Source organism: Gymnoscopelus microlampas, assembly GCF_963454915.1.
Source record: "Gymnoscopelus microlampas genome assembly, chromosome: 9".
NCBI classification, from domain to species: Eukaryota; Metazoa; Chordata; class Actinopteri; order Myctophiformes; family Myctophidae; genus Gymnoscopelus; species Gymnoscopelus microlampas.
This window is the reverse complement of record NC_139946.1, coordinates 46,974,163-46,987,521: the sequence shown is the minus strand read 5'-3', so window position 1 is coordinate 46,987,521 and position 13,359 is coordinate 46,974,163. Positions and strand designations below refer to the sequence as shown.

The 13,359-nt window shown below is 43.3% G+C and overlaps 1 protein-coding gene across 1 annotated transcript in view; it reads right to left on the bottom strand.

Annotated features, from left to right (window-relative positions):
• Positions 1–3,011: 3,011 nt before the first annotated feature.
• Positions 3,012–13,359, bottom strand: part of fndc7b (fibronectin type III domain containing 7b) — a gene marked incomplete at both ends in the record, with an annotated part of 51,565 nt that continues 41,217 nt past the window's right edge. The window contains 10 exon segments of the mRNA XM_084066153.1: positions 3,012–3,201; positions 4,982–5,163; positions 5,793–6,052; positions 7,329–7,476; positions 7,629–7,816; positions 9,629–9,751; positions 9,793–9,836; positions 9,958–10,108; positions 12,003–12,131; positions 12,873–13,029. Of these exon segments, the coding sequence (XP_083922279.1) occupies positions 3,012–3,201; positions 4,982–5,163; positions 5,793–6,052; positions 7,329–7,476; positions 7,629–7,816; positions 9,629–9,751; positions 9,793–9,836; positions 9,958–10,108; positions 12,003–12,131; positions 12,873–13,029 (1,572 nt within the window).

Genomic DNA, 13,359 nt, shown 5'->3' with positions numbered 1-13,359 from the left:
GGACACTGATCAAGGCCAAGACACAGATAGGCAGGGTACAAGCCCAATGAAGGGTTTTTATTCAACCTCTTAGCTCAGAGAGCTCTTGTTATTACGTTATTTGGCAAACTTAAATCATAATAGGGAAATCAACATAAATTCCTCCCAGGTCTGGGGACATTTTCCATTCACATTCACATTTGGTGTTTAAAGCTCGATCCATCAGGTTGCCTATGAAAATAAAAGAGACATTCTTTTAGTTCTCAAATTCACACACAAAGTCATTTAACGGTGTAGGGAATTTAATGTGGGATCTCACTCACCGCCCGAAAGCACCTGTCCAGTCACCAGGAGAGCCAGTGGAGAATGAGGCAGAGTGGCTGCGCTTTTAAATGTTTGTGGGCCACACCTAACTGGCCAGCGCAGGTGTGCGGAGTTGGGGCTGATTCATGATGAGGACAGGTAGGTACCGCCCCTCTATGACGTGTCCCAGGCTGCGCTGCTGTCTGTCTGGCCTCTCTCTGCCTCTCTCCCACTGCTTCTCCCTGGTGAGGTGCTTACCTGTCGGGCGGCGCCCTAGTGAGACTCCACAATATATATTAAATGTTGTTGTACTAGCAACAACCACCAACCACCAACACAAAAGTGTAAACAGCAGCAGACACAAAATATAAAAACAAATGAAAACTAGAATAAGTGCCCCTCGGAGCACAGGTCTCCGCCAGGTCAGGTAGGTTATTGTGGCCTCTTGGTGGCGCTATAATAAGCCAGTGTGAAAAGGGCCATTTCTTCTAATCCTTGCACAGCACTACAACAGGCCAATCTGAAAAAATCGGGGCAGAGGTTCGGCTTTGGCATCCAGGGAGTGTGTGTGGACAGTTTCGTAGCGGCCGGGCTAACAGTGCCAGAGATTAGCTGTTCACTAGCCTCGATCTCCAGGCTTTTATTGTTTAGTTTTGCTAAAAAATAAAAGCCTGGAGCAGCGCGTCGGTGTACCCGATATAGGAAGTGTTTCATTTCCCCAACCAACCAGAATGCAGTGGGCGTCGCTCGTAATGTTGTGTTGACGGGGCGGGGGCTGACGGACAGATCGGTGAACCAATGGGATCACACGGCTGTTCTCGCCGGAGATGTTAAACACGCCCCTTTAGGTCAGAAAACAGGAGCGCTGATGCAGCCTAGCTGTTCACAGACAGACACACACACGGACGGACACATGGACGGACAGACGGACAGACAGACAGGGTGCAAAACAACTCTCTCGCCATGCCTTTTGGCCTGGCGGAGGCAATTTGACTTCTCCTAAACATGAACAAAATCCAATACAAATCAGCATCTTTATGTATACATAAGTATCCGTACATACGAATGTATGTACACACGCACGCAAGCACGCACGCACGCACGCAAGCACGCACGCACGCACACACACACACACACACACACACACACACACACACACACACACACACACACACACACACACACACACACACACACACACACACACACACACACACACACACACATACATACATACAAACATACATACTACATACAGTACACATTATGATCACCACAATGCCGTGGGGAAAACCTACAGTACCTGAAATCACATGTGAGTTCTACAGCGGGACCACAGGCCTGGTACACTTTCGGACTGGCACATTCATAATCTGTAGAGAGAAGCAGTAAACATGTCAACATTGTGGCTATCGAACACCAAATACTGACCACTCAGCTTGTTGAAGATATTTATTTCTAGATCTGTCCCCCCTGTAGTAACTCTGAGGACCCCTAGGGGTCACGAACGCATGCTGTAGTGTATATGAGCAATGCTGATACCCGTTTAGGCTCGGGTAGCCAAAAAACTATTCCACAATCTCGAATGCTATATAGAGTCAGGAAGTACACCCCCAGAAAGCCGAGAACGGAAGTTGTCATCTCTTCATCATTTCCGTTCACAAAAAATAATTCTAAAATATCTGGAAGAATTTCCATTTCTGATTCCCATAGAAAGGAGGTGACATTCTCTGCAGACGTTTTCCCTTTTTTTTTTTTTTTTACGTATTATGTAACAATCAGCCTTTACCTTTGAAAGGATAAATATTAACTAAAGGGAAAAACAACGGGATCGGCAGATGTTTAACTGGACTACTTTATATTTAAGCCACAAAATTCACAATTGACACAGCAAATAGTAAATTAATATTACGCAAATAATATTATTAATATTATTCGGGATTTTAACTACTGTCCCTATATGTCTTTCTCTAATAAACAAAATAAATAAACAAAGAGATCAACAATCCATATTTATTTCACAAGCCCCTCCCAACCCAAACAAGTCCCAATTCCTTTGCAACCCCTCAGATCTAGCCTGGGATCAATACCATTTTCGGGTTTCTGATCCGGTCAGGTGGACGGAACTCGCACAAGCCACGCGTGCCGGCGTATAGTGTTAGCTTGTAGAAATAGTTTGTTTGGAATATCCTTCCTTTATTCCAACTCGTAGCAACTGGCGAGACTAAACTAGTAGTTATACACGATTTAGCATTTAAATGCTAACGGGGGAACCAAAACAAAGCGGCGCAGAAAAAACGGAACCCACCAAACCCACGGTTTACAGTTTATTTTTCAGTAGGCGTGGCCTAGACCGGATCACACAGGCCATTCAAAAACGAATACCAGGCTTTCCTCCGAGGTGGAAGGTCTGGTGAGGCGGGGTTACCTCAGATCACTATTTCAAACTTAAACCATGAACAAAGTCACAACATAAGATAGAACGCTACCTCAGATAGTCGCTTACTCGCTTTGTTTACATAATAAACAGTGTCACGATTTTTCAAAAATAGCAGATCTACGAGCTCATAGTGCGGCCCTCTGTGCCGCGCGCTATGAGCTTGTAGATCTGCTATTTTTTAATAGCCAAATAAATCTAAATTGACACAGATGCATCCCTGACTGTACCCCCTGCTGTTTACGTTTCTGACTGATAAAGTGTTCAATCAATCAATCAATAAAGCACATGATCAAAGCTCACCACATTGGCCGTGGGTGTCCCTCCTCCAGTCCAGACACACTCCGGCCTTGGCGCAGGCGTCAGCGTACGTCTGCAGGCTGGCGCAGGCGACGACGCTGGTGTTCATATGACACACGTCATATTGACAATTGTCCAGGAAGTGCTCGTAGGGGAGCACCTTGTGACACGCCTCGAACACACTGCGAGGAGCAGATAACACGCCGTGGTGTAAAGTAACTACCAGTAAGTACATTTACTCACGTACTGTACTTAAGTACAATTTTGATTTGATTGGTACAATTTCTTTACTGGAGTATTTCCAGTGTTCAGTACTTTTACTTCTACGCCACTACATCTCAGAGGCAAATGTTGTACTTTTACTCCACTACAATTATTTGAAAACTTTAGTTACTAGTTACTTTGTAGATTTTGATTATCATTACAAAACATACATTAACCACTTCAGCCCTTCAGCCCCCACAAGCTCACAATGTGACGCTTTTTTGGAGAAACTGATTTGGTGTAGAGCGAAAAAAAGAGTGTACAAAGCCACACAATGGCTGTTACATTTGCATGCTAACTTGTGGCATAGAGTCTGGGTTGAGTTCCCCAAAAATAAGAAGAATGTCACGATAAATTTCAATTCAGGAGCCGAGTGTTGGCAGGTATGACATACATACTATGAAGTGTGAACACACGCACACGCGCACACACACACACACACACACACACACACACACACACACTCACACACACACACACACACACACACACACACACACACACACACACACACACACACACACACACACACACACACACACACACACACACACACACACACACACACACACATACCTGCTCTTGATGACATCACAGAGGGGAGGAGGGGGGCAGGGGGGTAGTGGAGGGGGTGTGGGGGGTACGTCACAGCTATCGTTCAGGCGCCACTCGTTTGCCATGCTGGGACAAGACGGGTCGATTCTGCCACTGGGCAGCCTGCAGTCGTTAGCTTGGTTGTTGTCACATGTACCTGTATTTTTATGACATACAGTACATAACGAGACATGTACAGTAATAGTAATAATGTACTGTACGTGCCACAGCAGAGTCTATTCCAACGGTTCTCAGCATTTCTTATGGGTCTGTAACTCTGAGAGCTAAATCAACACTTAAAGGGACTACACCATGATTTTTAACTTTTTCTTCTTTTTTGTGTGTTTGTTCTCCCCTACCTCTCTTCTATCCCCAAAGATACCCCAGTTTAAACACTCAGGCTTTCACAGCAAATCTGGGGTTTTCTGTAAATTGGTCTCAAAACAGGCAAAACTGATTTGCACCCTGACGTTTTTTTATTTTTATTTATTTGTGTTTATTTATTTTTACTTTTTCCACACAGAAGCAGGAGATAACATGCATAAAAACTGGCTCAATAGCGCCCCGTGCCAAACAGGACAATGTGGTATTGTAGGTGAAAGTGCTTTATAAGCCAGAGAGAAGTTAGCTGGAATGAGTATATCTGAGGCTTGATTTAGGCTCAAACCTGAAAAACGTTTGAGGGACATAAACAATATGATATTAAATATTATTATTATGTTATAAATTCATGGTGTAGATCCTTTAAGGATTTTATCTACAAGCTCATAGCGTTGTGAGCTTGTAGGTAAAATCAGCAATTTTTGGCACACAGACAAAAGTATAAATCATGCATTACGACGTCATTAAGGCCTGCCTAAATGCATTTTACAGATTCCATAGTCGGTGGCATAAATGCAAATAAAAAGTGGGAAAAGTGAAGAATCATTCCCTGCAATTTGAGATCAACTGGTCAATCCAATAAGGAGCTGATGGATGAATGAGGACGGACAGACAGACAGACAGACAGACAGACAGACAGACAGACAGACAGACAGACAGACAGACAGACAGACAGTTATTTTCCTTTTACAGAAGGATAGTGAAAAGTGCCACTGACCACACTGTCCCTGGGTGTTGCCATGGAACTTGTCGTAGGCAAGCGTGACTTTGACGAACAGATAGTGGAAGTTGACCGTGGCACCGATGGCGGGGACGAGCAGCGTTGTGCTGTCACCCCTGGTGGTGATCACAAAGTCTTCGTTCTTGTAGGCGGCGGCATTCACACGCTTGTCGGTCACGTAAACCTATAAGAGAGCGTGATTTGCGTTGTTTAGAAAGCTTGTAAACATTTCAAAAATATTTCAGAAAAAAAAAACGCGAAAATAATGTGTACGTTCTGAGCTCCCAGATCTCAGGGACCACCTCCTCCTGAGCAGGGCCCACATTCAGTTCTGAGGCCTTATTTGAAACCAAGCCATAGCGCATGGAAACAAATCCAGAACCTTATTTGAAACCGAACCATATAGCATATGGAAACAAATCCAAAACCTTATTTGAAACCAAGCCATAGCGTATGGAAACAAATCCAGAACTAGAGTTGGGATCCTTTAGTATTTTAATGATTCCGCTTCCTTAACGGTTCCCTGTAACGATTCCTATACAATTCCAAAGTTATGGTCCTTGATATAAAAAAGGTTTACAGGTTTTTACAGGTATTGTAATTGTATAGCAGATATGAAGTCCTCATACCAGCTCTGACAGTGTGATAAAACCCGGTTTCAGAAACGGTTCAGAATGTGATGGAATCGATTTCCGGTTCTCCTCAATGGTGGATCCGGTTCCGAATCCCAACCCTATCCGGAACCCATTACATACATTACACGGCCCAACACGGTTCGTTTAGTTTTTTAGTTGAAAAGAGACGTTTTGTTACCATTCTGGTGTATGGCGATATTCGTTGCCATGTGCCTGGTGTGACCGTCTGAGTGATCAGGATCTTGTAGCTCCTATAGAAGACCGTGATGGACCTGACGCAGGCCACGCTGCCGCCGCAGTTGAAGTTGTCGACCAGGATACCGAAGTTGTACGTGGGGACGATCTCCTTCACCAGCCAGTAGGAGCAGTCGCCTTGGAAGTCGTAGCGGGTTCCATCGAAGGTGTTATAGTGGGGGTCACCAGAGACGGTGCAGACACCTTTATAGAGGAAAAGAGGTTGGTGTCATTAACAAATTAATATTTAATTTCACAAACCGGGGCCTACATTTTTTATGACTAAAAGGTGAGTTAAACCAAGCTGTATGGCAGAGTATATTAATACCACGTAACTAGTAGATCTGTATGGTAGAGTATGTTAATGACGTTCTGCATAAATTATTGAGTCATTTCAAAATTGCAATTACAACAGCAAAGTTAACAAATCAACTGTTCAAACGTAGTGTACAGCATGAGCCGACAGAGCTTGCACTTGAAAATGTCTATAATGTAATCAAAGTTCAAACTTTCAGTTAAATCTCTCTCAAACGCTAGGAGACATAGAACTTTGTTGGCCACTCATTTTGTTTGTGTAGCCTGTCTACTGATTCTGATGGTGTTGTTGAGAGCATGAGTTTCTGCCCACTTGCCCAGTCATCTTTTGTTAAGAAGAGGCACATTAACAACTGCCGCAGCACTCTGAACAGAAATGTGTGTACAGTTTGTGATATTTTAACAGTATGGACACGTTTGGGGGAAGGTGATTTGCGGTCACACTTTTTTGGTCAGTCTTTCAGGGGCAGGCAAGAGCTCAGCTTGAGTCGGCAGCTGCCTCTACGGTGGCTACACTTCTGATCTGCAGTGGTCACTGGTCTCGTTTTTTGACTGGTTTAAAACGATGATCTTGTAATGTAAGCACAGCTTTACATTGAGATTGTCCCTGATAAGGCGCTCGGGTGGGGTGGCGCAGTGGTAAAATATCTGCCCACCACCGCTGAGTCTGGGTGTTCGAACCCACCGCGGTGCATTCGGCTTTGTCGAGTGTCTGTACGAACACAATTGGCCAGTGTTCGGGGGAGGGAAGCCGGGCGGGGAGGGTGATATTTGTCGCTGCACATACTGCTACTGTAGCCTGGTAAACCATACAGGTTGCATAAATTCACATTCTGCAGAAGACACATGAAAATGTGAATTCACATGACCGGCATGGTTTACCAGGCTAGCTCCTACTGGCTGCTGCGGCACCTGTCAGCGGAGAGTGTTGGGTGGGAGGAGTACGTCCTCCCGGTGGGGGCTCCTTACTGGCAGGTGAGCCAGTAGGATACAACAGCAGTGACAACACATTTAAAATGTGTGTGGGGATGAATCAATTGGCATGACGACTAAATTGGGGAGAAAAAGGGGTAAAAAGGAAAAACGTAACAAAAAAAAAAACACCTGCCCTGTTTAGAGATCGTCCCTGGTAACAGGTAGGACTTACATTGACATTGTTTCTGACCACAGCACCCAGACGCATTGACGGGGACAGGAGGGTATCCGTTTGCACACACCACATCTTCATCATGGCAGACCTCGTGCTCATAACGGATCTCTCCATTGAAACACTCCGCTCTGAGACACTCGTTTTCCATCCAACTTTCACCGTTCTGTAATTGGGAACAAATCACAATGATATACAACACAATATTTTATATTATACCTTATGGTTAAATGAAAAAAACATTCTCGGTGACCCAGGGGGATAGCCACCTCGAGCGGCAGTGATGTCAGACGTTGGTTCTCAATTGCTGCTATGTACCTTTCGGTGAGGATGAGTGTTGGTACAGCTCGTGGTGGGGGATGTGTGCATAGGTGTAGGTGTAGGTGTAGGTGTAGGCGTAGGCGTAGGGGGACAGGTGGAGTTGTGGGTCTGTATTTGACAACTGTCATTGCAGTAAAACGTTTCAGTGCAGCCGTTGTCGTCAGACACGTTGTAGATGACCGAACCTAAAGACGGTATTGGGAGAGACAATCAATTAAATAGATCAGTGGCACCGAACGCTTATTAGATGAGAATAGAGCTGTGGTATTAATGCTGATGACACACACAGTGGGATACATTCCCCAATACAACTACCATTTTTTAAAAAGGCCACTTATGCATTGTATTTGAATTAAGACAGAATACGTTTTTGATATAAAGTAAGATAATCATTTCAACTCTTCTGCAGGAGTGTGTATTCTACCACAAATCCTACTGTACAGTAGCGGGGTGAAGGAATCATACTAAGGAACATGTTTAGTTAAAAGGGACCTTATAAGCTTGTGTCTAGCACCTACATTCTTATTCTTATGGGACTCCACTAGAATAGTTTTGTATGATTTTCATTAGGGATGTCTGATATTGGCTTTTTTACCGATATTCCGAAATTGTGCAACTCTTAATTTCCGATACCGATATCAACCGATACCGATATATACAGTCTTTTTCACCATAAGTCAACTAATGGTCAGGTATCAAAATTACATATCTAATAAAATCAAATGGCTATGATATCAATATATTATCTAATAAATATCTAATAAATCTAATATAATACAGTGATGTTGTTAGGTTTTCAATTAAGTGAGTCCCGGGACACATTTGAATGAATCATATTTGAACTGGGGACCCCCCAAAATAACATATTTGAACTGGGGACCTCCCACCCTGACAAGCACTTGGAATTGTAGGAGTTTAGGCATTACATATAGTTTCACTCGCTTCCACAGATAAATATTGTGAACATGTATGAATCTTTATGCAGCCCTTCAGTTCAGCCTCTATCTGAAAAAAGCCAAGTTAAAGGGATATTTCACTTTCAAAAAAACTTTTGGTCATTTTATCGTCTACTCAAGCTTTTGTGAGCCCCCCAGACAGTTTTTAAGTTGCTCGATTCAGTATTTAGATATTTGATATGCATTTTATCAGACACGCCCCCTTCCTATACAAACCCATTGTAACTTCAAACTTAATTTTAACCATGTTAGATTCATCGAAAACACCCGTCCTGGTTCTGGTGACTCATACCGCCCGCCTAATACGTGAGGGGGCCGTGTTTTTTCAATTATTATTATTATTTTTTTTAAATATTTTTTGGGGAAAATGAAAAAAATAATACAATAAAAAAATAAGATAAAATAAATGAAAAATTGTATTGGAAAAACACGGCCCCCTCACGCATTAGGAGGGCAGGGTGAATCACCAGAACCAAGGACGGGTGTTTTTGATGAATCGAATTACTGAATCGAGCAACTTAAAAACTGTCTGGGGGATTCACTAAAGCCTGAGTAGACGATAAAATGACCAAACGTTTTTTTTAAAGTGAAATATCCCTTTAAGTCTTGTCTTTTTACGGCCCCCCTCCCTAACAACACACTTTCTTCTGATTGGTCAAATGCATTGTAGCCAAAGAAGATGACCAAAGAGTTCTGTCACAAGTTGATGTCAGCTTCACAGGTAGAAAAAACCTGGAGTTCAGAAAAAGTCTGAATTATTTGAAACTTTGGCCAAGTGTACTTTTAACATTCAACATTGTAACATAATTTATATGACAGGAAAAAACAAAAAGCATAACTGAACTTACCAACAGTAAAGTTTGCTCCTTCATGATGGCAGACACATTTGACAACTTTGCCGGTAGGTATTGTAGGGGCTACTTCTGTCACGATGTCTGGTAGACAGTTATTCAAATTATTATTATTATTAAAAGAAAAAATATACAAAGATACGGTTGAAAATGGGTGAAGCTCCATTAATAGTAGTAAAATGTCTCATACTTGGTGATGGAGTTGACGATAGAGTTGGTGGCATAGTTGTTGGACACGGGGAGACCGTCCTCAGAATGGTACCATTGGCCCCACAGACAGCTGTGATGCAGTTACCAAGTCCATCTGTTGTGTTGTAACATTGTTGTTTTATATGAGTAGTAATGCATCCATACCTTGGTCATAATAATGGCATTCGATGGCCGAGGAATTACAAATGCTTCAGGAGAGGGAAAAACGACAACAACAACAAAACATAAAAGGGGCATCTTCAGATTTCATTTTTGGATGTGTCTAACAGAGATGTGTAAGTGACAGTGGTGGTGGGTGTTTAGGCCTACCAGGTCTGGCAGTTATCTGTCGTTGGTACGGTGTCGCCGTCATTGTAGCGTTTCCTGTCCTGGTCGTAGCAGCCGCATTGTCCCTTTGTCACACATTTCATGGAATCCTCATCAAAGTAGGGTTGAGCGGGAGGACATTTTGGATAGCAACCTATTAGGAAAACAAGACACAGTGGCCCTCATTTATCAACGTGGTGTAGACCAAATAATGGGCGTACGCCGAGATCACCGCAACTTTCGGCATTTATCAATATATGCTGACTTTGACTTGAGCGTATGGCCCGATCAGATCTCACGTCAGGTCGGAGGCAGTTGTTGACTTTGGCTACACCTGTTTGTTCCATCCTAGATCTGCGGAGCAGCATTGTCTCACTGTCTGACAGGCATTTGGACACAACGCATCACATCACCACGCGTTGTGAGCATTAATGTTCTCTCCAGGCTATCTCTCATTAACACGGGACTGAATGCAGTCCGCCCGAGTCTCACAGGGAATAGCCTACATGACTGCTTTATTTTAGTGTAACTCGAACGCGCACTGCTTGGTATGGGTTAAATAAATGAATATAAAACGTATTCCATTCATGGCGATGTGATTGGTGTCACAATCTGTCATTCATGTAGGCTACTAGCCTACTTGACAAAGATTTATCGTTACGCAGTTGGGTGTGCAAGGTGTGTGTGTGTGTGTGCGTGTGTGTGCGCGCGCGTGTGTGTGTGTGACTTGACAGGCAGCGAGGCGAGCGGCGGAAACGCTTTCTTATATTGACTTTCCATGCTTTGTTTGGTGGTATACTGGTTCTTCATATCGGAAAATCGGGCCGTTTCGAGAATATTTAAGGCCGTGTTATTTAAATGACGCTCGTTTTCAGCCGTGAGATTTATCAAAGCTCCGACCAAATGTACGCTAGGATTGGCTGTATAGGATCGCTTGATAAATGCCTACGGCCAGAATTAAGGCAAAAAATAAACCTGTTTTTACGCTCCATTGATAAATGAGGGCCAGTGAATGCCTTGGATTCAATCCCTGTGCATTCATACAGTTTTATATTATTAATTATTCAGTTATCTGGCTAACTGGCTTAAATCCACCTTGTGGTGTAGGGGACGGTATGCAGGCAACACACTGCGGTAATTACTTTCAGGATAGCTTCATGTCAAACATAGAAATTAGAAAGGCTTTACATTTCTTTTCAATCTCTACAATGATTGTAGAGGATCAAACAAATCACATAAGGACCCATATACATTTGGGTACGGATAACTTAGAACTCCGGTCTTTATGGTTACTACTGTAAGTCAGTAAGATAGGCGTTGTCCAGAACTGCCGATCCGGTCTCTCTCTCTCTCTCTCTCTCTCTCTCTCTCTCTCTCTCTCTCTCTCTCTCTCTCTCTCTCTCTCTCTCTCTCTCTCTCTCTCTCTCTCTCTCTCTCTCTCTCTCTCTCGTGTGTTTCTGGGTGTGAGAGAGAGAGAGAGAGAGAGAAAGAAAGAAAGAGTGTGTCACACGCTGTTAAGTTAAACCTATTTCCTGTTAATAATAACCAGCGTAAAATGTGCTGCATTGGGATGTAAATGGGAGATCACTTTATAGTGAAGGTAAGACCGGAAGAAAAGAGTTGTTGCTGCTGCTGCGTAGTTGTCGCAATATATTACAACTCCGTTGTCGGCACGGCCGCTCGGCAGTCAGACAGAGACCGCGGTCCGTTATATATAGGTCGGATTGGCGTGTGATGTAAGGGTGAGGGCCACGTAGTGGCACAAACTCTAGATGTGATGGCCGCGTAGCAGCCCAAACCTCTAGTTCTATAAAGTACCTTCTAGAGCAATGGTTCTCAAAGTCAGGTCCAGGGACTCTCAGTGTTCCTTGAGGGAGTTCTGGATTGACCCTTAAAAGTCTGTAACTCTGACGGTATACAACTGGAATAAAAAGGACCCTAACGGGTCCATTTGGTTCCATTTGTACCCTGTCAAAGTTAAGGGGGTCCTTGAAATGTAAACGATTGAGAAACACTGTTCTAGAGGAGGTATATATTGCACAAAGTACCTTCTAGAGGAGGTATCTGTGAGGAGCAGGTTCCTGAGGGGTTTCTGCACGTCTTCAGGCAAGGAGATCCACATGGTTTGTAATGCCACTCGCATCCACCAGGGGGGTTGTAGTAGTCACAGAAGAGAGCTGAAAAACACAAATAGTATTGCTAGTTTTAATCTGCTGGACTTTTACAAGCCCATGGTGTTCCAATGCAAAATGTGAGTCTCTTGAAACCCAATCCACAACCACATGGACCCTTGGTTCCATTTGTACACTCTCAGTTGTTAAAGGGATAGTTCACTTTCTTTTGGGGTCATTTGAACACCTACTCAAGCTTTTGTGAGCACCCGCACACCAGAATTTCTTTTAAAAAAGTTACTGCATTCAGCATTTAGATATTTGATAATCATCAGACACGCCGCCTTTCCTATATAAACCCATTGTAACTTCAAACTCCATTTTAACCATGATAGATTAATTGGAAACACACTCCCCCTGGTTCTAGTGGCTGATATTCCTTCTAACTCGTGAGGGGGCCGTGTTTTTATTACTTTTTTCATGTATTAATTCTTTAGGGAAAATTTAAAAATATATAAATAGAACAAATAGAATACATAAAAAAAATATGAGTTTGAAGTTATAATGGGTATATATATATATATATAGGAAGGGGGCGTGTCTGATCAAATGAATATCAAATATCAAAATACTGAATCAAGCAACTTAAAAACTGGGGTCTGGGGTGCACACAAAATGATGATGTTCAAATTACCCCAAACATGTTTGAAAGTGAAATGCTTCCCTTTTACTCACTCTCAGGTTTTTACTGTGTGTAGCTTTGGTTAAATACCAGCGGTTAAATCAGTATGGTGGTAGTATACTCACGACAGATGCTGGGAGTTCGCCATGTGACGTATACACCAGCTGCATTGCATGCGGCAGCGTATGCTGTCACAGCCGTGCAGAAACACTCACAGTCTCCACCGCTGTCGCAGGCGCACGAGTCAAACACGCATGCATCGTGGTATGGAGTGGGATCCACCTACAGAGAAATCATAGTCCCGTTAGATATAATTCTACAAGCTACAGTCTGGGGGTGACAGGAATCACCCGATAGCCGAGTGGTTAGGGCGTGTAGGCCTACCACATGGGCTTTGCTCTGAGATATTACAGAACCAACCGACAAATCTAATAATGACAACTGCTGGTAAAAATGCCGTTAGTACAGTATACTGTACGTGCCAGTTGTAGGCTACTACTCCATAAGGCATACATGGGCAACTGGCGGCCCGAGGGCCAAATGCGGCCCCCACCTTCACTTAATGCATTGAAGGCAGGTTAATCAGTCAGAATACTGATATATTATTGATTT